General features: G+C 51.3%; 1 protein-coding gene and 2 long non-coding RNA genes across 3 annotated transcripts in view; 2 read left to right on the top strand and 1 right to left on the bottom strand.

Moving 5' to 3' along the window:
• The first annotated feature begins 1,913 nt into the window (after positions 1 to 1,913).
• Positions 1,914 to 4,320, top strand: LOC149979045 (uncharacterized). Its single transcript, XR_016485533.1, has 2 exons — positions 1,914 to 2,840; positions 2,905 to 4,320. It is a non-coding gene; the product is annotated as an uncharacterized LOC149979045 (long non-coding RNA).
• A 935-nt stretch (positions 4,321 to 5,255) lies between these two features.
• LOC149979044 (uncharacterized) lies at positions 5,256 to 6,510 on the top strand. The gene is made up of 2 exons (XR_016485534.1): positions 5,256 to 6,307; positions 6,383 to 6,510. It is a non-coding gene; the product is annotated as an uncharacterized LOC149979044 (long non-coding RNA).
• Positions 6,511 to 9,889: 3,379 nt separating this feature from the next.
• tnrc6a (trinucleotide repeat containing adaptor 6A) overlaps positions 9,890 to 26,555 on the bottom strand; it is a 77,394-nt gene continuing 60,728 nt past the window's right edge. The window contains 7 exon segments of the mRNA XM_090194506.1: positions 9,890 to 10,343; positions 10,346 to 10,353; positions 10,905 to 10,965; positions 10,968 to 11,043; positions 14,488 to 14,561; positions 18,640 to 18,852; positions 21,260 to 21,367. Coding sequence (XP_090050632.1) covers positions 10,003 to 10,343; positions 10,346 to 10,353; positions 10,905 to 10,965; positions 10,968 to 11,043; positions 14,488 to 14,561; positions 18,640 to 18,852; positions 21,260 to 21,367 — 881 coding nt within the window. The 3' untranslated portion in view covers positions 9,890 to 10,002.

Raw genomic sequence — 26,555 nt, 5'->3', positions numbered from 1 at the left:
TCACTGCTGATGGGATGATTTTATTTTAGGACTTGACTCGCTCTGTGGATGGAAACGTGGTTCTCTCTGTGTACCTACTACTAGAAAGGCAGTTCGTTTTTTACCCAGAAGTGATTTGATATTGAGATCAAGCTGGCGGGACCTAAATGGACCCCAATGTCAGGGGAAAACTGTTGTTGCTTGATTGGGATCGGCCCGGTGTCCCTAGTTTACGACCCCACCCTTGAGAATGTATCAGGTGTCCCTGGACGACACCCTATAGAGACCTGAGAGGATTTGGCAGGTGTAATCTCAGAGGATGTGGCAGGTGTAATCTGAGAGGATGTGTCAGGTGTAATCTGAGAGGATGTGCCAGGTGTAATCTGAGAGGATGTGCCAGTTGTAATCTGAGAGGATGTGTCAGGTGTAATCAATATTGTAAAAGGTGGAAGTTTCACCATTTCACATCTTTGTCATTTAGCAGACGCTGTAATCCAGAGAAATTTACAGGAGCATTTAGGGTTTAAGTGCCTTGCTCAAGGGCACGTCGACAGATTTTTCACCGCGTCGGCTCGGAAACCAGAAACCTTTCAGTTACGGTCTTAACCACCAGGCCCCCCTGCCATGATGATGACTCCTCTCCAATCCCAACGTTCTTACCCACCAGACCCCTCTACCATGATGACTCCTCTCCAATCCCACCAGACCCCTCTACCATGATGATGACTCCTCTCCAATCCCAACGGTCTTACCCACCAGACCCCTCTACCATGATGATGACTCCTCTCCAATCCCAACGGTCTTCACCACCAGACCCCTCTACCATGATGATGACTCCTCTCCAATCCCACCAGGCCCCTCTACCATGATGATTACTCCTCTCCAATCCCAACGGTTTTAACCACCAGACCCCTCTACCATGATGATTACTCCTCTCCAATCCCAACGGTTTTACCCACCAGACCCCTCTACCATGATTACTCCTCTCCAATCCCAACGGTCTTACCCACCAGGCCCCTCTACCATGATGATGACTCCTCTCCAATCCCAACGGTCTTCACCACCAGACCCCTCTACCATGATGATTACTCCTCTCCAATCCCACCAGGCCCCTCTACCATGACGATTACTCCTCTCCGATCCCAACGGTTTTAACCACCAGACCCTCTACCATGATGATGACTCCTCTCCAATCCCAACGGTCTTACCCACCAGGCCCACCCGTTAGGCATTTTATGATACTGACTAAACAATATTTACATTTAAAAATGACTATAATTAATTAAACTCTACCCTCTTTTACAATATCTGATTAATAATGTTAGTTCCTAAGAAAGAGGTTATGTAGCATGGATAAGGGGTAATTGGAAATTAACCATTGTGTAGGAATTAATGTGTCTTTTAAGCGAAGAGGGTCATTAACCTATGTTTGAACCGACTCAGCTATAACTCTGTGGTGATTACATAAGACAGCGAGAGCCCCTCCAGGTTCTCTGTATCTGGAACTGTCTGCTAAGTGGTAATAAACTATGGTGAGACTTCAGGAGTTAATCCAGGTATAGTGTGTGTCAGGTATGTGTGCGAGGAGAGTTGGAATGAACTTTTAAACCTGCTTTGTCTTGGTCGAGAGGAGGAGAGTCATTTTATAACCTATGACGTCATATTTGATAGAAACCTCTACAACAGTATATGAGCAGCGCTCTCGAGAATAAATGACATTGGCTAATTTTGATAAGACTGGTCTCTGTCTATTTCATGCAAATAAGGATCTACAAATTCTTAGAAACAGACAGAATGATTTTAATTGAATTGGTTAATGAACACATACAGGAATTGTTAAATTCCTTTGACACCCTGCCGCCCCTAACAAGTGTGTAGGGTGTAGGGCTCTATTTGGGGATAGGGCCAGAAATGAACAGACGACAGACAACATCAGTCAAATCACTGTTAGTCTTTTTATTGAGGGTTGTACCCAAGTTATACAGCTTTGTGTTCCGACACTACGGCCAGAAGGTTTACAAACAAACAGTTATCAATATGCCTAGCGCTCGGTCGGTCGGTCGGCCGGTCGGCTCAGCCCAGGAGACCGTCCACCAACCAACCTAATAAACACCTTCAGTACACATTCTCTTTAATACTAAAATAATCACACACACAAGTAAAATAAAAACAACAACCAAGAAGGAAAAATAATAATAATATATATCGTTATTATTATGAAATAAAAACAATGACAAACAGAACGACAGCATCGTCGTGGTGACGACGATGGGAGGAGACATGGGATGACGGTGGGAGGAGCAGGCTGGAGTCTCTACCTTGGTTAAACGTTACATCAGGCCTCTGTGTTACCAAAATAAGGATTGTCCTTCAGAAAGTGCAGTTTCCCCCCCGAAGAAGACGAGATAATACAAAGACCCTGAACCCCCCCCCCCCCCCCCGTCAGGAAGACACAACGCCAAAACACCGGCCCTGTAACTGACAAGTCTTTATTATTAGTCATATTATAGACATGGGTTTCTCTCTGTACATCGTATCAATCAGCCTCCCAAAGCAATGTGCATATTAGGTTTACAGGTCAGGCCAATATTCTACTCTGCATCTCAAGGTCTGAGGCTTCTAGCTGATACAATTCTCAGTGATACAACGTCTCTATAGAAGTAAAGGAGAGAATTCTAGAATTCTCAGTGATAGAACGTCTCTATAGAAGTAAAGGAGAGACTTCTAGCTGATAGAATTCTAGAACTCTCAGTGATAGAACTCTAGAATTCTCAGTGATAGAACTCTAGAACTCTCAGCGATAGAACGTCTCTATAGAAGTAAAGGAGAGACTTCTAGCTGATAGAACTCTAGAACTCTCAGTGATAGAACTCTAGAATTCTCAGTGATAGAACGTCTCTATAGAAGTAAAGGAGAGACTTCTAGCTGATAGAACTCTAGAACTCTCAGTGATAGAACTCTAGAACGCTCAGCGATAGAACGTCTCTATAGAAGTAAAGCAGAGACTTCTAGCTGATAGAACTCTAGAACGCTCAGTGATAGAACGTCTCTATAGAAGCAGCAGTAAATCTAACCTCCTGCCTATAGCTGTCCCCTGTGGCTGGTTGGTTGGCTAGTAGGTAGAAAAGGTGATGGCACACATGTTTTTTAGGAATACCGTGACCCCCTGGCTGCGCTGTGGCACCGTAGTTCCTACGGAGGGCAATCACTGTCTATGAGTCCCTGGTCATAAGTAGTGCAGTAACATAGGAGACAGGTCTGGAACACTGCCCAGGTCTCCACTGTGGACTGGCCTTTAGATATAAACAAACCAACCCCGAATGGACATGGAAGGCTGGATAACACCATTGCATAGTCTCTTTGAGCACCCTACTCCCCCATTACCCTCCCCAATCCTCCCTCGCTACCCTCCCCAATCCTCCCTCGCTACCCTCCCCAATCCTCCCTCGCTACCCTCCCCAATCCTCCCTCGCTACCCTCCCCAATCCTCCCTCGCTACCCTCCCCAATCCTCCCTCGCTACCCTCCCCAATCCTCCCTCGCTACCCTCCCCAATCCTCCCTCGCTACCCTCCCCAATCCTCCCTCGCTACCCTCCCCAATCCTCCCTCGCTACCCTCCCCAATCCTCCCCCCGCTACCCTCCCCAATCCTCCCCCGCTACCCTCCCCAATCCTCCCTCGCTACCCTCCCCAATCCTCCCTCGCTACCCTCCCCAATCCTCCCTCGTAACCCTCCCCAATCCTCCCTCGTAACCCTCCCCCATCCTCCCTCGTTATCCTCCCCCGTTAGCCCTCTAACTCCCAGGTCTTTGTGCTGTGCTGATATATATATATATATATATAATAGACTAAAGCTTTCCAGGGTCAATGTAAATGACAATGAGACACGTGATTCCTCCCAGTCAAGTCTTAACTAAAAGCCACAGAGCCTCATTGTTAACCAGCGATGGGAAGGAGAACCGCAGAGCGTCTCTTAGATAGAAGAACCATGGTAATACGCAGCGCGTCTCTCAGACAGGATAAACCATGGTAATACGCAGCGCGTCTCTCAGACAGGAGACTAATGATCACAGGATAATGCGTCTGGCGGCTCGGCACCTATCAGGGGGATTGTACATTGCTCATTGCTTTAAACTTACTTTCTTTAAAATTCCTCAACTTCCTTTTGCAAAAAAAAAAAAAAAAAAAAAAAAAGATTTCAAGCATATAAACGTTGTCCAGCAGACAACAACAACAACAACATCAACAACAACAACAACATCGTCCCTTTCCTTCCTCTTCTTCTTCCTTGGTTTGGCATGACAGTAGTAGTAATGACGAAGAACATACCATACTACTACACTGGGTTGAGTTAAACAGAGAGACACAGAGAGAGACAGAGAGAGGAGGGAGAGAGAGAGAGAGAGGGGGGGGGAGAGAGACAGAGAGAGGGAGGGAGAGAGAGAGAGAGAGGGAGGGAGAGAGAGACAGAGAGAGAGAGAGAGGGAGAGAGAGAGAGACAGAGAGAGGGGGGGGAGACAGACAGAGAGAGAGAGAGACAGAGAAGGAAAGACAGAGAGAGAGGGAGGGGGGGGAGACACACAAACAGAGGAGATTAACACTTGGGTGCCGCGTCACGTCTCAGCAGACAGACGGCTTGTCCCTCGTCTAACCATCCACTCCGACAGGCACACAATAACACCCGGTGATAACTGATCAGAGGGCTTTAGTTACCTGGCCCTGCCCAGACACTGGCCCCTTCTCCCTAAATGGTTTAAGGTTAGGATGTAGGGAGGAGACGATCATAGATCTGTGTTAAGGGGAGACTTGTACCCATAGCATGGTTTTCCCTGAACAGCTTTGAAGAACCAAATCAGATTCAGAACCCCTTCCCTGAGTCAGGCTGAGAGCCAATCGGAACCCTTTCCTGAGTCAGGCTGAGAGCCAATCGGAACCCTTTCCTGAGTCGGGCTAAGAGCCAATCGGAACCCTTTCCTGAGTCGGGCTAAGAGCCAATCGGAACCCTTTCCTGAGTCAGGCTGAGTGGCGGGCCTCTGAAACAACAGCAACTAGCCTTGTGCTAGCAGCACCATGCTACCCTGACAGGTAGTTAAGCTCATCCCACGTGACAGTGCCCTCTGCTGGGCTAGATCAGCACAGAGACACCCCTCATACCACTACACTACCCAGCCTGTCTACCCTGTCAGAGCACAACAACACACACTAACACACACACACCACAGCCCAAGAGAAAGACAGCCTCCTAGTCAGACAGAGAGACAGACAGCCTCCTAGTCAGACAGAGAGACAGACAGCCTCCTAGTCAGACAGAGAGACAGACAGCCTCCCAGTCAGACAGAGACAGACAGCCTCCCAGTCAGACAGAGACAGACAGCCTCCTAGTCAGACAGAGAGACAGACAGCCTCCCAGTCAGACAGAGAGACAGACAGCCTCCCAGTCAGACAGAGAGACAGACAGCCTCCCAGTCAGACAGACAGACAGCCTCCCAGTCAGACAGAGAGACAGACAGCCTCCTAGTCAGACAGAGAGACAGACAGCCTCCCAGTCAGACAGACAGCCTCCTAGTCAGACAGAGAGACAGACAGCCTCCTAGTCAGACAGAGAGACAGACAGCCTCCTAGTCCTGTCCTCTCTCCTTCCATCTTTAAACAATCCCAAGTGCAAATCCAAATCTCCTCAGTTCAGCGTCTCAATAAAGTTATTATTCCACACCTCAGTTCAGCGTTTCAATAAAGTTAATTTTCACACACACACACAAAAAAATAAAACTGGTTTCTGATGTTTCCTGCAACATTTTGTTAAAACTAAAAAAAATAGTGAAATAAGCAACAACAATCTGGAATTAGTGAAACAATTATTATTGTTGATTGAATGATATATTTGGTAGAGCGGTTGTTTATCTACCGTGGTTGAATACTGGCACAGCACTTACAGGTCCATAACAGAGTGATACCCAAACCGGGTCTGTGTTGTACGCTAATGCATTTATAAAGTTAAATCAATACAGTCAAGGAACGCAACGTCAAAACACACACAACTAGCAACTTCTACTAGTCCAATAAAACTACTGGAGAGAAACAACAGTTTTATTATTTTGGTTTCTATAGATACTAAAATGTCAGTAAAGTAATGAAGGTCCTAATGCTGACATCTCCTCCCTGTTCTGAAGCTCTCACACGTTGCACGTCATCACAACTTAAAAACAATCAATATTGTAAATAGCAAATCTAGACGCTCCGTTATTCAAACGCGTTGTGTTTACGACCACCGATAGGTTACATTCACCCCCCCCCCAGCAGCGACGACAGACAGAGCGCCATCTAGGGAGGTACGAGGAAGAAGCCCCCCCCCCCCCCAGCAGCGACGACAGACAGCGACGACAGACAGAGCGCCATCTAGGGAGGTACGAGGAAGAAGCTCCCCCCCCGATTCACCGGTGTGATTGTAAAATGGCTGCCTGGTCCCTACGACAGCAGTAACGGGAGTAACAAGGGGGAGTCGTTAAGAGACACACAGCGTCAGGATCAGACAGACTACAGTCTAACCTGTTAAGACATTTACAATCATGCTCTTGTTGTAAACAGACTGGGCTAAAAAAAGGACTTGGCGAGGAGAGAGGGAGGAGGGGAGAGAGGAGGAGGGAGGAGATGAGGGGAGGGAGGAGATGAGGGGAGGGAGGAGATGAGGGGAGGGAGGAGATGAGGGAGGGAGGAGAGAGAGGAGGAGGGAGGAGAGGAGGAGGGGAGGAGATGAGGGGAGGGGAGGAGGGAGGAGAGGAGGAGGGGGGAGATGAGGAGGGAGGAGAGGAGGGAGGAGATGAGGAGGGAGGAGATGAGGAGGGGGGAGATGAGGAGGGGGGAGATGAGGAGGGAGGAGAGGAGGGAGGGGTCTTATCTTCTCTTCAGGACACAAAGTAAAAATGAAAATGTGGACTTTTTTACACTGTTCAAAAATATTCAATCAACCAAAAAAACACGATTATTATTATTATTATTGTTGTTGTTTTTTGTTTACATATTTTTTTTTCTCTCTTGACCACCATCTGTGGCAATGAGAGAGATTGAAACAAGGTCATATATATATTTAATATTTATATATATATATAGATCATCACCACATTATTAATTTTCTGGAAATATTTGAAAACATTTTGCCGTCGTGACACGGACAGAACTAAGCCCCTCCTCCCCGTGTCTGTAGTCCTTGTGATTGGCTACAATATGCATAGATACAGGGATCAGCTTTATGGTTCAGTCCCACTGACGTCACACACACTGGGAGGACAGTGGCGCGGAGGAGGAGGAGGAGGAAGCACGTCGATTTCTCTACCTTTTCTTAAGACAGCATTTTTTTTGGGGGGTGGGAGGGGGGGCAGGCAGTGAAACCGCTGAGCTCTTCCACCTTAAAGCAGGTATTTTGGCAGAGAACAAACTAACTCTCACAACTAGAAGTCGTTTCAGTGCTAGAAGATGGATGCTTCCGACAAGGAGAGGATCTGGGGAAGCACTGCTCATCTTCCAGGTTTAACCAGAACCACGGGGTCAGGACACTGACCGACCCCACAGTCAGGCAAAGATCCCCACCGACCCCCACAGTCAGGACACTGACCGACCCCACAGCGTGACAGGGACACACCGACCGACCCACAGTCAGGACACCGACCGACCCCACAGTCAGGACACTGGACCGACCCCACAGTCAGGACACTGACCGACCCCACAGTCAGGACACCTACCGACCACAGTCAGGGACACTGACCGACCCCACAGTCAGGACACATAACACTGACCGACCCCACATTCAGGAGACTGCAATTCACTCCTTCACAGTCAGGACACTGACCGACCAGATCTACAGGTCAGAACATGGTTCCCAAGCTTCAGAATCGCTCTCGTCCTCTATAATAGTTGTGGTATAGATTCTTTTCATTTTTTAACATTTATTTTTACTTTTTATATTTTTTTTCTTGCGATTTTATTTAATTTTAATATTTTTTTTCAATATTTTTTAATTTTTATTTTTTTATTGTTTTTAAAATGAAGGAAGATGACCACCCACCTGTCGCCCTCCTAAGGGCCTGTAAACAAGAGGCCGTCTCCATAGCAAACCGGAAGCCATCGCCATAACAACCGGCCGACGGCGCCACAACAACCGAAGGCAGACGCCATAACAACCAGAGGCCGTCGCCATAACAACCAAAGTCCGTCGCCATAACAAAACGAGGCCGTCGCCATAACAACCGGACAACGTCGCCATAACAACCGGAGGCTGCCTCCATCACAACAACAGGCTGGTCTCTAACAAACATGTTCTGCCCCTGCTGTCATGCTCCCGTCCCCTAGCTGGCAGGGCGGGGCTCCAGTCACAGCCGTCCCCCCCGTCCCCGTCCCCTAGCTTGCAGGGCGGGGCTCCAGTCACAGCCATCCCCCCGCCCCCCCCCCAGTCTGGCAGGGCGGGGCTCCAGTCACAGCCATCCCCCCGTCCCCCCCCCCAGTCTGGCAGGGCGGGGCTCCAGTCACAGCCCCCCCCCCCCCCCCCCCCAGTCCTTTACACTGCAGAGACTCGCTTTAACTTTCAAACACAACATTGGTGCAAATACTTCTGTCTTTAAACATCAACATCAGCCATCAATCAGCATCTCGTCACATCGTTAAACTGCTTCTCCACAATACCACCAGAAGGTATTTGTGCCAAGGCAGAGAGGAGAGCACGCACACACTACACACGCACACACACACACACACACTACACACACACACACACACACACACACACACACACAGTAAGAACGTCCTCGATAAACAGCTACATTGGAACTGGCAGCTCCCTCTGTATTGCAGATTAAACACTGAGAGAAAAATAACGGTTCAGTGCAAAAGTGGAAGGAAAAACAACAACATGGTCAGCAAAACAACAACATGGTCAGCAAAAACAACAACATGGTCAGCAAAACAACAACATGGTCAGCGAGCAAAACAACAACATGGTCAGCAAAACAACAACATGGCCAGCAAAACAACAACATGGTCAGCAAAACAGACATGGTCAGGAAAATGAAAACATGGCCAGAATATACATGGTCAGCAAAAGCAACATGGTCAGCAAAACAACAACATGGCCAGCAAAACAACAACATGGCTAGAAGCAAAACAACAACATGGTCAGCAAAACAACAACATGGTCAGCAAAACAACAACATGACAATAAAACAACTAAATAAAACACATCAATGATTGGAATTCCAATAACAGGGACCATGAATGAAATAGACAAAAGCTTTTTTGTGTCGTTTTTTTTTAGGTTTCAGTAATAAGGCATTTCTGCTGTCCTTCAACATTATAGAATTGTCCTGCGTGATTCAAGTATACCGACTGATATGGTTGTTTAATGAAGAATTGGATACATGGTGCAGGGAAACACATCAACCTCCAGAGGGCACTCCCCACCCACACCACCTCACCAAACTGTTCCCCCTACTTCCTGTACGTATTTTCCACAGGGTGACCCCCCCCCCCCTACTTCCTGTACGTATTTTCCACAGGGTGACCCCCCCCTACTTCCTGTACGTATTTTCCACAGGGTGACCCCCCCCCCCACTACTTCCTGTACGTATTTTCCACAGGGTGACCCCCCCCCCCCACTACTTCCTGTACGTATTTTCCACAGGGTGACCCCCCCCCCCCTACTTCCTGTACGTATTTTCCACAGGGTGACCCCCCCCCCTACTTCCTGTACGTATTTTCCACAGGGTGACCCCCCCCCCCCTACTTCCTGTACGTATTTTCCACAGGGTGACCCCCCCCTACTTCCTGTATGTATTTTCCACAGGGTGACCCCCCCCCCCTACTTCCTGTATGTATTTTCCACAGGGTGAACCCCTTCCTGTATATTTGTAAGTGAGAAGGAGCCATTTTGTTTTTTGGTCTTGGACTGTTTTTCTTTGTGTTTGAGACTAATAACGATTCCAGACGACTCAGTCTGTCGTCACGCTGTCCAGCGTTCGCCACTCGACTGACACGGGCTTTACATGGAGTCCCCGCCCCCTGTCAGGTGATCCACGGGGAGGAAGGAGCTGATTGGAGAAGGGCTGTTGATCCTCCCGCCCTCGCTGGCGCCCCATAGGCTAGTGGAATAGTTCAACCCGCCCCAAAGGGAGGAGCTATGGAGGTCGCTGACGTTCCATTGACTGGGCTCCGGGGCGCGGCTGGGGAAGGGGTGGGAACCCTCCAAGGCTCCGCCCATTCGGCTCTGAGAGGAGCCAATGGCCTGCCAGCCCGGGGAGGCAGCGGCCAATGACTGACCTTGTGCAAAGAAACGGTTGATTTCCTCCTCACTGGCAAACTCAGCCAGAATGGTAGTGTTCCTAGTACGCACCTGAGGAGAGAGAAGAGAGAGGGATGAAGAGGAGAGAGAGAAGAGAGAGGGATGAAGAGGAGAGAGAGAAGAGAGAGGGATGAAGAGGAGAGAGAGAAGAGAGAGGGATGAAGAGGGAGAAGAGAGAGGGATGAAGAGGAGAGAGAGAAGAGAGAGGGATGAAGAGGAGAGAGAGAAGAGAGAGGGATGAAGAGGAGAGAGAGAAGAGAGGGATGAAGAGGGAGAAGAGAGAGGGATGAAGAGGGAGAAGAGAGAGGGATGAAGAGGGAGAGAGAGAAGAGAGAGGGATGAAGAGGAAAGGGAGAAGAGAGAGGGATGAAGAGGGAGAAGAGAGAGGGATGAAGAGGGAGAAGAGAGAGGGCGATGAAGAGGAGAAAGGGCGATGAAGAGGAGAGAGGGCGATGAAGAGGAGAGAGGGCGATGAAGAGGAGAGAGAGGGCGATGAAGAGGAGAGAGAGGGCGATGAAGAGGAGAGAGAGGGCGATGAAGAGGAGAGAGAGCGAGGGATGAAGAGAAGGAGGGAGTTGCATGTGTGTGTATAATTGTCTTACATGTGCAGACTCTTCTGTGCCTTGGCTGCCTCGTCCTTGGAGCTGTAACATACGACAGCATGCCGTGCGGCAGGTTGAGGTGGAATGTAATCAGAGGACCATGTTGCATACAGAGAGTCCTCAGAGTAGAACCATCCATCTGGAGAGAGGGGAGGAGAGGGGAGGGAGGGAGGAGAGGAGGGAGGGGAGGGGGAGGGAGGGAGGAGAGGAGGAGAGAAGGGGAGAGGAGGGAGGGAGGGAGGGAGGGAGGGAGGGAGGGAGGGAAGAGAGGAGAGGAGAGGAGGGAGGAAGAGAGGGGAGGAGATGAGGGAGGGAAGAGAGGGAGGAGATGAGGGAGGGAGGGAGGGGAGGGAGGGGAGGAGGGAGGGAAGGGAGGGAGGGAAGAGAGGAGAGGAGGAAGGAGGAGATGAGGGGAGGAGATAAGGGGAGGAGAGGAGGGAGGGGAGGACAGTAGGAGAGAGGAGGAGAGGAGGAGGAGAGGAGGAGAGGAGAAGAGGGAGGAGAAGTTAAGAAATGGAAGTAACAGCCTTGAAGAAGACAGTCACTAGCCCCTTGGTAGTCCTCCAACCAGTCACTAGTCCCTTCGTAGTCCTCCAACCAGTCACTAGCCCCTTCGTAGTCCTCCAACCAGTCATTGGTCCCTTGGTAGTCCTCCAACCAGTCACTAGCCCCTTGGTAGTCCTCCAACCAGTCACTAGTCCCTTGGTAGTCCTCCAACCAGTCACTAGTCCCTTGGTAGTCCTCCAACCAGTCACTAGCCCCTTGGTAGTCCTCCAACCAGTCACTAGCCCCTTGGTAGTCCTCCAACCAGTCACTAGCCCCATGGTAGTCCTCCTAAAAGTAGCACACCAGTAACTAGTCCCTTGGTAGTCCTCCAAACAGTCACTAGCCCCTTGGTAGTCCTCCAACCAGTCACTAGTCCCTTGGTAGTCCTCCAACCAGTCACTAGCCCCTTGGTAGTCCTTCAACCAGTCACTAGCCCCTTGGTAGTCCTCCAACCAGTCACTAGCCCCTTGGTAGTCCTCCAACCAGTCACTAGCCCCTTGGTAGTCCTCCAACCAGTCACTAGCCCCTTGGTAGTCCTCCAACCAGTCACTAGCCCCTTGGTAGTCCTCCAACCAGTCACTAGCCCCTTGGTAGTCCTCCAAGCAGTCACTAGCCCCTTGGTAGTCCTCCAACCAGTCACTAGTCCCTTGGTAGTCCTCCAACCAGTCACTAGTCCCTTGGTAGTCCTCCAACCAGTCACTAGCCCCTTGGTAGTCCTCCAACCAGTCACTAGCCCCTTGGCAGTCCTCCAACCAGTCACTAGCCCCTTGGTAGGCCTCCAACCAGTGACTAGTCCCTTGGTAGTCCTCCAACCAGTCTCTAGCCCCTTGGTAGTCCTCCTAAAAGTAGTCAACCAGTCATTGGTCCCTTGGTAGTCTTCCAACCAGTCACTAGTCCCTTGGTAGTCCTCCAACCAGTCACTAGCCCCTTGGTAGTCCTCCAACCAGACACTAGTCCCTTGGTAGTCCTCCAACCAGTCACTAGTCCCTTGGTAGTCCTCCAACCAGTCACTAGTCCCTTGGTAGTCCTCCAACCAGTCACTAGTCCCTTCGTAGTCCTCCAACCAGTCACTAGCCCCTTGGTAGTCCTCCAACCAGTCACTAGTCCCTTGGTAGTCCTCCAACCAGTCACTAGTCCCTTGGTAGTCCTCCAACCAGTCACTAGCCCCTTGGTAGTCCTCCAACCAGTCACTAGCCCCTTGGTAGACCTCCAACCAGTCACTAGCCCCATGGTAGTCCTCCTAAAAGTAGCACACCAGTCACTAGTCCCTTGGTAGTCCTCCAAACAGTCACTAGCCCCTTGGTAGTCCTCCAACCAGTCACTAGTCCCTTGGTAGTCCTCCAACCAGTCACTAGCCCCTTGGTAGTCCTTCAACCAGTCACTAGCCCCTTGGTAGTCCTCCAACCAGTCACTAGCCCCTTGGTAGTCCTCCAACCAGTCACTAGCCCCTTGGTAGTCCTCCAACCAGCCACTAGCCCCTTGGTAGTCCTCCAACCAGTCACTAGCCCCTTGGTAGTCCTCCAACCAGTCACTAGCCCCTTGGTAGTCCTCCAAGCAGTCACTAGCCCCTTGGTAGTCCTCCAACCAGTCACTAGTCCCTTGGTAGTCCTCCAACCAGTCACTAGTCCCTTGGTAGTCCTCCAACCAGTCACTAGCCCCTTGGTAGTCCTCCAACCAGTCACTAGCCCCTTGGTAGTCCTCCAACCAGTCACTAGCCCCTTGGTAGGCCTCCAACCAGTGACTAGTCCCTTGGTAGTCCTCCAACCAGTCTCTAGCCCCTTGGTAGTCCTCCTAAAAGTAGTCAACCAGTCATTGGTCCCTTGGTAGTCTTCCAACCAGTCACTAGTCCCTTGGTAGTCCTCCAACCAGTCACTAGTCCCTTGGTAGTCCTCCAACCAGACACTAGTCCCTTGGTAGTCCTCCAACCAGTCACTAGTCCCTTGGTAGTCCTCCAAACAGTCACTAGTCCCTTGGTAGTCCTCCAAACAGTCACTAGCCCCTTGGTAGTCCTCCAACCAGTCACTAGTCCCTTGGTAGTCCTCCAACCAGTCACTAGCCCCTTGGTAGTCCTTCAACCAGTCACTAGCCCCTTGGTAGTCCTTCAACCAGTCACTAGCCCCTTGGTAGTCCTCCAACCAGTCACTAGCCCCTTGGTAGTCCTCCAACCAGTCACTAGCCCCTTGGTAGTCCTCCAACCAGTCACTAGCCCCTTGGTAGTCCTCCAACCAGTCACTAGCCCCTTGGTAGTCCTCCAACCAGTCACTAGTCCCTTGGTAGTCCTCCAACCAGTCACTAGTCCCTTGGTAGTCCTCCAACCAGTCACTAGCCCCTTGGTAGTCCTCCAACCAGTCACTAGCCCCTTGGTAGTCCTCCAACCAGTCACTAGCCCCTTGGTAGTCCTCCAACCAGTCTCTAGCCCCTTGGTAGTCCTCCTAAAAGTAGTCAACCAGTCATTGGTCCCTTGGTAGTCTTCCAACCAGTCACTAGTCCCTTGGAAGTCCTCCAACCAGTCACTAGCCCCTTGGTAGTCCTCCAACCAGTCACTAGCCCCTTGGTGGTAGTCCTAAAAGTAGTCAACCAGTTGGTCCCTTGGTAGTCTTCCAACCAGTCACTAGTCCCTTGGTAGTCCTCCAACCAGTCACTAGCCCCTTGGTAGTCCTCCAACCAGTCACTAGTCCCTTGGTAGTCCTCCAACCAGTCACTAGTCCCTTGGTAGGCCTCCAACCAGTCACTAGTCCCTTGGTAGTCCTCCAACCAGTCACTAGCCCCTTGGTAGTCCTCCAACCAGTCACTAGTCCCTTGGTAGTCCTCCTAAAAGTAGTCAACCAGTCACTAGTCCCTTGGTAGTCCTCCTAAAAGTATCAAACCATGTTTTCCCCATTTCATGACACTGTTGCACATTTGCTGTTGTAGCTAATATGTTGAATTATACAAAAGAGAGATTTTCTGACTAAGTCCCCACTGGTCAAGTCAGAGTCAAGTCCTACAACACTGGTAGATAGTAGGCCAGAGTGTGTGTGTAAGTGCGTGTGTTTACCTGAGTTGTGAGATTCTTGAGAACGAGCCAGTTGGTTCTCCCTGAGCTGCTGCTACCGTCACTCCAACTACAACCTGAGTGGCAGGAGAGAACGGACGATTATTACCAAGACACACTTGATTTGACTGACTCTGGGGGGGCCAATCCGTACCCTACCGACTCTGGGGGGGGCCAATCCGTACCCTACCGACTCTGGGGGGGGCCAATCCGTACCCTACCGACTCTGGGGGGGGCCAATCCGTACCCTACCGACTCTGGGGGGGGCCAATCCGTACCCTACCGACTCTGGGGGGGGCCAATCCGTACCCTACCGACTCTGGGGGGGGCCAATCCGTACCCTACCGACTATGGGGGGGGCCAATCCGTACCCTACCGACTATGGGGGGGGCCAAGCCGTACCCTACCGACTATGGGGGGGGCCAAGCCGTACCCTACCGACTCTGGGGGGGGGCCAAGCCGTACCCTACCGACTCTGGCGGGGGGCCAAGCCGTACCCTACCGACTCTGGGGGGGGCCAAGCCGTACCCTACCGACTCTGGGGGGGGCCAAGCCGTACCCTACCGACTCTGGGGGGGCCAAGCCGTACCCTACCGACTCTGGGGGGGGCCAAGCCGTACCCTACCGACTCTGGGGGGGGCCAAGCCGTACCCTACCGACTCTGGGGGGGGCCAAGCCGTACCCTACCGACTCTGGGGGGGGCCAAGCCGTACCCTACCGACTCTGGGGGGGCCAAGCCGTACCCTACCGACTCTGGGGGGGGCCAAGCCGTACCCTACCGACTCTGGGGGGGGCCAAGCCGTACCCTACCGACTCTGGGGGGGGCCAAGCCGTACCCTACCGACTCTGGGGGGGGCCAAGCCGTACCCTACCGACTCTGGGGGGGGCCAAGCCGTACCCTACCGACTCTGGGGGGGGCCAAGCCGTACCCTACCGACTCTGGGGGGGCCAAGCCGTACCCTACCGACTCTGGGGGGGGCCAAGCCGTACCCTACCGACTCTGGGGGGGGCCAAGCCGTACCCTACCGACTCTGGGGGGGGCCAAGCCGTACCCTACCGACTCTGGGGGGGGCCAAGCCGTACCCTACCGACTCTGGGGGGGGCCAAGCCGTACCCTACCGACTCTGGGGGGGGCCAAGCCGTACCCTACCGACTCTGGGGGGGGCCAAGCCGTACCCTACCGACTCTGGGGGGGCCAAGCCGTACCCTACCGACTCTGGGGGGGGCCAAGCCGTACCCTACCGACTCTGGGGGGGGCCAAGCCGTACCCTACCGACTCTGGGGGGGGCCAAGCCGTACCCTACCGACTCTGGGGGGGCCAAGCCGTACCCTACCGACTCTGGGGGGGGGCCAAGCCGTACCCTACCGACTCTGGGGGGGGGCCAAGCCGTACCCTACCGACTCTGGGGGGGCCAAGCCGTACCCTACCGACTCTGGGGGGGGCCAAGCCGTACCCTACCGACTCTGGGGGGGGCAAAGCCGTACCCTACCGACTCTGGGGGGGGCCAAGCCGTACCCTACCGACTCTGGGGGGGGCCAAGCCGTACCCTACCGACTCTGGGGGGGGCCAAGCCGTACCCTACCGACTCTGGGGGGGCCAAGCCGTACCCTACCGACTCTGGGGGGGCCAAGCCGTACCCTACCGACTCTGGGGGGGGCCAAGCCGTACCCTACCGACTCTGGGGGGGGCCAAGCCGTACCCTACCGACTCTGGGGGGGGCCAAGCCCAAGCCCTACCCTACCAACTCTGGTGTTTGTTCTCCCATGATCCTTTGTGCCATGGTTCCAGGAACTATAGGCACCTTCGGAAAGTATTCAGACCCCTTTACTTTTTTCCACATTGTTACGTTACAGCATTATTCTAAAATTGATTAAATTGTCGTCCCCCTCTTCATCAATCTACATCATTACGGGGTGTTGGGATGTCATTACGGGGTATTGGGATGTCATTACGGGGTGTTGTGATGTCATTACGGGGTGTTGGGATGTCATTACGGGGTGTTGGGATGTCATTACGGGGTGTTGGGATGTCATTACGGGGTGTTGGGATGTCATTACGGGGTGTTGTGATGTCATTACGGGGTGTTGTGATGTCATTACGGGGTGTTGTGATGTCATTACGGGGTATCGGGATGTCATTACGGGGTATTGTGATGTCATTACGGGGTATTGGGATGTCATTACGGGGTATTGTGATGTCATTACGGGGTATTGGGATGTCATTACGGGGTATTGTGATGTCATTACGGGGTATCGGGATGTCATTACGGGGTATTGTGATGTCATTACGGGGTATTGGGATGTCATTACGGGGTATTGGGATGTCATTATGGGGTGTTGTGATGTCATTACGGGGTATTGGGATGTCATTACGGGGTATTGTGATGTCATTACGGCACATCATTACGGGGTGTTGTGATGTCATTACGGGGTATCGGGATGTCATTACGGGGTATTGTGATGTCATTACGGGGTATCGGGATGTCATTACGGGGTATTGTGATGTCATTACGGGGTATTGGGATGTCATTACGGGGTATTGGGATGTCATTACGGGGTGTTGTGATGTCATTACGGGGTATTGGGATGTCATTACGGGGTATTGTGATGTCATTACGGGGTATTGGGATGTCATTTCGGGGTGTTGGGATGTCATTACGGGGTGTTGGGATGTCATTACGGGGTGTTGTGATGTCATTACGGGGTGTTGGGATGTCATTACGGGGTGTTGGGATGTCATTACGGGGTGTTGGGATGTCATTACGGGGTATTGGGATGTCATTACGGGGTATTGGGATGTCATTACAGGGTGTTGTGATGTCATTACAGGGTATTGTGATGTCATTACGGGGTATTGTGATGTCATTACGGGGTGTTGTGATGTCATTACGGGGTATTGTGATGTCATTACGGGGTGTTGGGATGTCATTACGGGGTGTTGGGATGTCATTACGGGGTATTGGGGGGATGTCATTACGGGGTGTTGGGATGTCATTACGGGGTGTTGTGATGTCATTACGGGGTGTTGTGATGTCATTACGGGGTGTTGGGATGTCATTACGGGGTATTGTGATGTCATTACGGGGTATTGGGGGGATGTCATTACGGGGTGTTGGGGGGATGTCATTACGGGGTATTGGGGGGATGTCATTACGGGGTGTTGGGGGGATGTCATTACGGGGTGTTGGGATGTCATTACGGGGTGTTGGGATGTCATTACGGGGTATTGGGGGGGATGTCATTACGGGGTATTGGGGGGATGTCATTACGGGGTGTTGGGGGGATGTCATTACGGGGTGTTGGGGGGATGTCATTACGGGGTGTTGGGGGGATGTCATTACGGGGTGTTGTGATGTCATTACGGGGTATTGTGATGTCATTACGGGGTGTTGTGATGTCATTACGGGGTGTTGTGATGTCATTACGGGGTGTTGTGATGTCATTACGGGGTGTTGGGATGTCATTACGGGGTGTTGGGATGTCATTACGGGGTGTTGGGATGTCATTACGGGGTGTTGGGATGTCATTACGGGGTATTGGGATGTCATTACGGGGTGTTGTGATGTCATTACGGGGTGTTGTGATGTCATTACGGGGTGTTGTGATGTCATTACGGGGTATTGGGATGTCATTACGGGGTGTTGTGATGTCATTATGGGGTATTGTGTGTAGATTGATGAGGGAACATAATATTGAATCCATTTTACTGTAAAACGTAACAAAAGGTGGAAAAAGGTGTGAAACAGCTTGAATTAGGCAACACACACACACACACACACACACACACACACACATTTCCACACACACATTTCCACACACACACACACACACACATTTCCCCACACACACACACACACACACACACACACATTTCCCCACACACACACACACATTTCCCCACACACACACACACACACACACACATTTCCCCACACACACATTTCCCCACACACACATTTCCCCACACACACACACATTTCCCCACACACACATTTCCCCACACACACACACACATTTCCCCACACACACACACACATTTCCCCACACACACACACACATTTCCCCACACACACACACACATTTCCCCACACACACACACACACATTTCCCCACACCGTTTAACACATCTGCACCCCCTGTTACAGGCAGTCTCACCAGGCGTGTATCTGGAGTCAGAGTGCCCCCAGCCCCCCAAGCGGAGAGGAGCTTCCCCCCAGGGTGGAGGGGGTTTCTGAGGGTGGCTGGTGAGGCCGGGAGGGGGGCGGGAAGGGGCTGAAAGACCTTTAGGAGCCAGAGGGACCTTCCACAGCTCATGGGCCAGAGACGAGTTACACCCTCCTGGAGACCATTTAGACTCTCCTGACCTGACTGGAGAGGGAGAGAGAGAGGGGGAGGAGAGAGAGAGGGGGAGGAGAGAGGGGGGAGGGAGAGGAGAGAGGGGGGAGGGAGAGGAGAGAGAGAGAGGGAGAGAGAGGGGGGGAGAGAGAGAAGAGAGAGGGGGAAGAGAGAGGGGGAAGAGAGAGGGGGAAGAGAGAGGGGGAAGAGAGAGGGGGAAGAGAGAGGGGGAAGAGAGAGGGGGAAGAGAGAGGGGGAAGAGAGAGGGGGAAGAGAGAGAGGGGGAAGAGAGAGAGGGGGAAGAGAGAGAGGGGGAAGAGAGAGAGGGGGAAGAGAGAGAGAATAGAGAGGGGGAGGAGAGAGGGGGAAGAGAGAGGGAAGAGAGAGAGAAGAGAGAGAGAAGAGAGAGAGGGATGAGAGAGAGAAGAGAGAGAGGGAGGAGAGAGAGAAGAGAGAGGGGGAAGAGAGAGGGGGAAGAGAGAGGGGGAAGAGAGAGGGGGAAGAGAGAGGGGGAAGAGAGAGGGGGAAGAGAGAGGGGGAAGAGAGAGGGGGAAGAGAGAGGGGGAAGAGAGAGGGGGAAGAGAGGGGGAAGAGAGAGAGGGGGAAGAGAGAGAGGGGGAAGAGAGAGAGAATAGAGAGGGGGAGGAGAGAGGGGGAAGAGAGAGGGAAGAGAGAGAGAGAGAGAGAAGAGAGAGAGAGAGAGAGAGAGGGGGAGGAGAGAGAGAGAGAGGGGGAGAGAGAGAGAGGGGAAGAGAGAGAGAACAATCCATAAGGTGGTAAATGACCTGAATTGATAATGACAGAAGGAGAAGTTTACAACAATGTGATTTATACCTCCAATGTGATGGTTGCAACCATTATCAATCACCCATATTAACAAACTGATTTAAATTCTCTAGTATAGACTACTGATCATAATGAACAATCATTTTCTATTTATCGTCCCAGCTGAGAGTCAGACCTACCCGTAGTGGGGAGAGTCAGACCTAACCGTAGTGGGGAGAGTCAGACCTACCCGTAGTGGGCAGAGTCAGACCTACCCGTAGTGGGCAGAGTCAGACCTACCCGTAGTGGGCAGAGTCAGACCTACCCGTAGTGGGCAGAGTCAGACCTACCCGTAGTGGGCAGAGTCAGACCTACCCGTAGTGGGGAGAGTCAGACCTACCCGTAGTGGGGAGAGTCAGACCTACGCGTAGTGGGGAGAGTCAGACCTACGCGTAGTGGGGAGAGTCAGACCTACGCGTAGTGGGGAGAGTCAGGCCTACCCGTAGTGGGGAGAGTCAGGCCTACCCGTAGTGGGGAGAGTCAGGCCTACCCGTAGTGGGGAGAGTCAGGCCTACCCGTAGTGGGGAGAGTCAGACCTACCCGTAGTGGGGAGAGTCAGGCCTACCCGTAGTGGGGAGAGTCAGGACTACCCGTAGTGGGGAGAGTCAGGACTACCCGTAGTGGGGAGAGTCAGGACTACCCGTAGTGGGGAGAGTCAGGACTACCCGTAGTGGGGAGAGTCAGGCCTACCCGTAGTGGGGAGAGTCAGGCCTACCCGTAGTGGGGAGAGTCAGGCCTACCCGTTGTGGGGAGAGTCAGGCCTACCCGTTGTGCGGAGAGTCAGGCCTACCCGTTGTGGGGAGAGTCAGGCCTACCCGTTGTGGGGAGAGTCAGGCCTACCCGTTGTGGGGAGAGTCAGGCCTACCCGTAGTGGGGAGAGTCAGGCCTACCCGTAGTGGGGAGAGTCAGACCTACCCGTAGTGGGGAGAGTCAGGCCTACCCGTAGTGGGGAGAGTCAGACCTACCCGTAGTGGGGAGAGTCAGGCCTACCCGTAGTGGGGAGAGTCAGGCCTACCCGTAGTGGGGAGAGTCAGGCCTACCCGTAGTGGGGAGAGTCAGGCCTACCCGTAGTGGGGAGAGTCAGACCTACCCGTAGTGGGGAGAGTCAGACCTACCCGTAGTGGGGAGAGTCAGACCTACCCGTAGTGGGGAGAGTCAGACCTACCCGTAGTGGGGAGAGTCAGGCCTACCCGTAGTGGGGAGAGTCAGACCTACCCGTAGTGGGGAGAGTCAGACCTACCCGTAGTGGGGAGAGTCAGACCTACCCGTAGTGGGGAGAGTCAGACCTACCCGTAGTGGGGAGAGTCAGACCTACCCGTAGTGGGGAGAGTCAGACCTACCCGTAGTGGGGAGAGTCAGACCTACCCGTAGTGGGGAGAGTCAGACCTACCCGTAGTGGGGAGAGTCAGACCTACCCGTAGTGGGGAGAGTCAGACCTACCCGTAGTGGGGAGAGTCAGACCTACCCGTAGTGGGGAGAGTCAGACCTACCCGTAGTGGGGAGAGTCAGACCTACCCGTAGTGGGGAGAGTCAGACCTACCCGTAGTGGGGAGAGTCAGACCTACCCGTAGTGGGGAGAGTCAGACCTACCCGTAGTGGGGAGAGTCAGACCTACCCGTAGTGCTTTGTGTTGTACTGGTGAGTGAACCACTGTGGCTGGAGGCACGACTAGATGACCAGGCACTGTTAGAAGGCATCGTGGTGTTCAGAGATGAGGATGGTCCTGGGGAGCGAGAGAAGAGAGGAGAGAGAGAGGAAAGAGAAGAGAAGAGAGAAGAGAGAAAAGAGAAGAGAGAAGAGGGAGAGAGAAAAAGGAAAGAGAACGGAGAAAGAAAGAGGAAGGAGAGAGAAGAGAGAGAGAGAGCGAAAAGAGAGGAAGGAGAGAGCGAAAAGAGAGGAAGGAGAGAGCGAAAAGAGAGGAAGGAGAGAGAAGAGAGAGAGAGAGCGAAAAGAGAGGAAGGAGAGAGAAGAGAGAGAGAGCGAAAAGAGAGAAAGGAGAGATAAAGAGAGAGAGAGCGAAAAGAGGAAGGAGAGAGTTAGAGAGAGGAGAGAGACAAAGGAGAGAGAAAGAGAGAGGGAGAGAGACAAAGGAGAGAGAAAGAGAGAGGGAGAGAGACAAAGGAGAGAGAAAGAGAGAGGGAGAGAGACAAAGGAGAGAGAAAGAGAGAGGGAGAGAGACAAAGGAGAGAGAAAGAGAGAGGGAGAGAGACAAAGGAGAGAGAAAGAGAGAGGGAGAGAGACAAAGGAGAGAGAAAGAGAGAAACACAGTTACCACCAGACAGAACAATAGACTCCAAAAGCAGGGATGGAATGAAGCTAGTCCACTAGCCTGAGGACAGACCGGGTTAGTTGACTGACTGTAGAACTACAAATCATCAAGTCAGGGATGGAATGAAGCTAGTCCACTAGCCTGAGGACAGACCGGGTTAGTTGACTGACTGTAGAACTACAAATCATCAAGTCAGGGATGGAATGAAGCTAGTCCACTAGCCTGAGGACAGACCGGGTTAGTTGACTGACTGTAGAACTACAAATCATCAAGTCAGGGATGGAATGAAGCTAGTCCACTAGCCTGAGGACAGACCGGGTTAGTTGACTGACTGTAGAACTACAAATCATCAAGTCAGGGATGGAATGAAGCTAGTCCACTAGCCTGAGGACAGACCGGGTTAGTTGACTGACTGTAGAACTACAAATCATCAAGTCAGGGATGGAATGAAGCTAGTCCACTAGCCTGAGGACAGACCGGGTTAGTTGACTGACTGTAGAACTACAAATCATCAAGTCAGGGATGGAATGAAGCTAGTCCACTAGCCTGAGGACAGACCGGGTTAGTTGACTGACTGTAGAACTACAAATCATCAAGTCAGGGATGAAATGAAGCTAGTCCACTAGCCTGAGGACAGACCGGGTTAGTTGACTGACTGTAGAACTACAAATCATCAAGTCAGGGATGGAATGAAGCTAGTCCACTAGCCTGAGGACAGACCGGGTTAGTTGACTGACTGTAGAACTACAAATCATCAAGTCAGGGATGGAATGAAGCTAGTCCACTAGCCTGAGGACAGACCGGGTTAGTTGACTGACTGTAGAACTACAAATCATCAAGTCAGGGATGGAATGAAGCTAGTCCACTAGCCTGAGGACAGACCGGGTTAGTTGACTGACTGTAGAACTACAAATCATCAAGTCAGGGATGGAATGAAGCTAGTCCACTAGCCTGAGGACAGACCGGGTTAGTTGACTGACTGTAGAACTACAAATCATCAAGTCAGGGATGGAATGAAGCTAGTCCACTAGCCTGAGGACAGACCGGGTTAGTTGACTGACTGTAGAACTACAAATCATCAAGTCAGGGATGGAATGAAGCTAGTCCACTAGCCTGAGGACAGACCGGGTTAGTTGACTGACTGTAGAACTACAAATCATCAAGTCAGGGATGGAATGAAGCTAGTCCACTAGCCTGAGGACAGACCGGGTTAGTTGACTGACTGTAGAACTACAAATCATCAAGTCAGGGATGGAATGAAGCTAGTCCACTAACCTGAGGACAGACCGGGTTAGTTGACTGACTGTAGAACTACAAATCATCAAGTCAGGGATGGAATGAAGCTAGTCCACTAGCCTGAGGACAGACCGGGTTAGTTGACTGACTGTAGAACTACAAATCATCAAGTCAGGGATGGAATGAAGCTAGTCCACTAGCCTGAGGACAGACCGGGTTAGTTGACTGACTGTAGAACTACAAATCATCAAGTCAGGGATGGAATGAAGCTAGTCCACTAGCCTGAGGACAGACCGGGTTAGTTGACTGACTGTAGAACTACAAATCATCAAGTCAGGGATGGAATGAAGCTAGTCCACTAGCCTGAGGACAGACCGGGTTAGTTGACTGACTGTAGAACTACAAATCATCAAGTCAGGGATGGAATGAAGCTAGTCCACTAGCCTGAGGACAGACCGGGTTAGTTGACTGACTGTAGAACTACAAATCATCAAGTCAGGGATGGAATGAAGCTAGTCCACTAGCCTGAGGACAGACCGGGTTAGTTGACTGACTGTAGAACTACAAATCATCAAGTCAGGGATGGAATGAAGCTAGTCCACTAGCCTGAGGACAGACCGGGTTAGTTGACTGACTGTAGAACTACAAATCATCAAGTCAGGGATGGAATGAAGCTAGTCCACTAGCCTGAGGACAGACCGGGTTAGTTGACTGACTGTAGAACTACAAATCATCAAGTCAGGGATGGAATGAAGCTAGTCCACTAGCCTGAGGACAGACCGGGTTAGTTGACTGACTGTAGAACTACAAATCATCAAGTCAGGGATGGAATGAAGCTAGTCCACTAGCCTGAGGACAGACCGGGTTAGTTGACTGACTGTAGAACTACAAATCATCAAGTCAGGGATGGAATGAAGCTAGTCCACTAGCCTGAGGACAGACCGGGTTAGTTGACTGACTGTAGAACTACAAATCATCAAGTCAGGGATGGAATGAAGCTAGTCCACTAGCCTGAGGACAGACCGGGTTAGTTGACTGACTGTAGAACTACAAATCATCAAGTCAGGGATGGAATGAAGCTAGTCCACTAGCCTGAGGACAGACCGGGTTAGTTGACTGACTGTAGAACTACAAATCATCAAGTCAGGGATGGAATGAAGCTAGTCCACTAGCCTGAGGACAGACCGGGTTAGTTGACTGACTGTAGAACTACAAATCATCAAGTCAGGGATGGAATGAAGCTAGTCCACTAGCCTGAGGACAGACCGGGTTAGTTGACTGACTGTAGAACTACAAATCATCAAGTCAGGGATGGAATGAAGCTAGTCCACTAGCCTGAGGACAGACCGGGTTAGTTGACTGACTGTAGAACTACAAATCATCAAGTCAGGGATGGAATGAAGCTAGTCCACTAGCCTGAGGACAGACCGGGTTAGTTGACTGACTGTAGAACTACAAATCATCAAGTCAGGGATGAAATGAAGCTAGTCCACTAGCCTGAGGACAGACCGGGTTAGTTGACTGACTGTAGAACTACAAATCATCAAGTCAGGGATGGAATGAAGCTAGTCCACTAGCCTGAGGACAGACCGGGTTAGTTGACTGACTGTAGAACTACAAATCATCAAGTCAGGGATGGAATGAAGCTAGTCCACTAGCCTGAGGACAGACCGGGTTAGTTGACTGACTGTAGAACTACAAATCATCAAGTCAGGGATGGAATGAAGCTAGTCCACTAGCCTGAGGACAGACCGGGTTAGTTGACTGACTGTAGAACTACAAATCATCAAGTCAGGGATGGAATGAAGCTAGTCCACTAGCCTGAGGACAGACCGGGTTAGTTGACTGACTGTAGAACTACAAATCATCAAGTCAGGGATGGAATGAAGCTAGTTCACTAGCCTGAGGACAGACCGGGTTAGTTGACTGACTGTAGAACTACAAATCATCAAGTCAGGGATGGAATGAAGCTAGTCCACTAGCCTGAGGACAGACCGGGTTAGTTGACTGACTGTAGAACTACAAATCATCAAGTCAGGGATGGAATGAAGCTAGTCCACTAGCCTGAGGACAGACCGGGTTAGTTGACTGACTGTAGAACTACAAATCATCAAGTCAGGGATGGAATGAAGCTAGTCCACTAGCCTGAGGACAGACCGGGTTAGTTGACTGACTGTAGAACTACAAATCATCAAGTTAGGGATGGAATGAAGCTAGTCCACTAGCCTGAGGACAGACCGGGTTAGTTGACTGACTGTAGAACTACAAATCATCAAGTCAGGGATGGAATGAAGCTAGTCCACTAGCCTGAGGACAGACCGGGTTAGTTGACTGACTGTAGAACTACAAATCATCAAGTCAGGGATGGAATGAAGCTAGTCCACTAGCCTGAGGACAGACCGGCTTAGTTGACTGACTGTAGAACTACAAATCATCAAGTCAGGGATGAAATGAAGCTAGTCCACTAGCCTGAGGACAGACCGGGTTAGTTGACTGACTGTAGAACTACAAATCATCAAGTCAGGGATGGAATGAAGCTAGTCCACTAGCCTGAGGACAGACCGGGTTAGTTGACTGACTGTAGAACTACAAATCATCAAGTCAGGGATGGAATGAAGCTAGTCCACTAGCCTGAGGACAGACCGGGTTAGTTGACTGACTGTAGAACTACAAATCATCAAGTCAGGGATGGAATGAAGCTAGTCCACTAGCCTGAGGACAGACCGGGTTAGTTGACTGACTGTAGAACTACAAATCATCAAGTCAGGGATGGAATGAAGCTAGTCCACTAGCCTGAGGACAGACCGGGTTAGTTGACTGACTGTAGAACTACAAATCATCAAGTCAGGGATGGAATGAAGCTAGTCCACTAGCCTGAGGACAGACCAGGTTAGTTGACTGACTGTAGAACTACAAATCATCAAGTCAGGGATGGAATGAAGCTAGTCCACTAGCCTGAGGACAGACCGGGTTAGTTGACTGACTGTAGAACTACAAATCATCAAGTCAGGGATGAAATGAAGCTAGTCCACTAGCCTGAGGACAGACCGGGTTAGTTGACTGACTGTAGAACTACAAATCATCAAGTTAGGGATGGAATGAAGCTAGTCCACTAGCCTGAGGACAGACCGGGTTAGTTGACTGACTGTAGAACTACAAATCATCAAGTCAGGGATGAAATGAAGCTAGTCCACTAGCCTGAGGACAGACCGGGTTAGTTGACTGACTGTAGAACTACAAATCATCAAGTCAGGGATGGAATGAAGCTAGTCCACTAGCCTGAGGACAGACCGGGTTAGTTGACTGACTGTAGAACTACAAATCATCAAGTTAGGGATGGAATGAAGCTAGTCCACTAGCCTGAGGACAGACCGGGTTAGTTGACTGACTGTAGAACTACAAATCA

This window comes from Oncorhynchus mykiss, chromosome 13 (genome assembly GCF_057628025.1).
Source record: "Oncorhynchus mykiss isolate SJ-2025 chromosome 13, ASM5762802v1, whole genome shotgun sequence".
Taxonomy (NCBI): domain Eukaryota; kingdom Metazoa; phylum Chordata; class Actinopteri; order Salmoniformes; family Salmonidae; genus Oncorhynchus; species Oncorhynchus mykiss.
The sequence above is the reverse complement of the archived record's forward strand: the minus strand, read 5'-3'. Positions and strand labels throughout refer to the sequence as shown.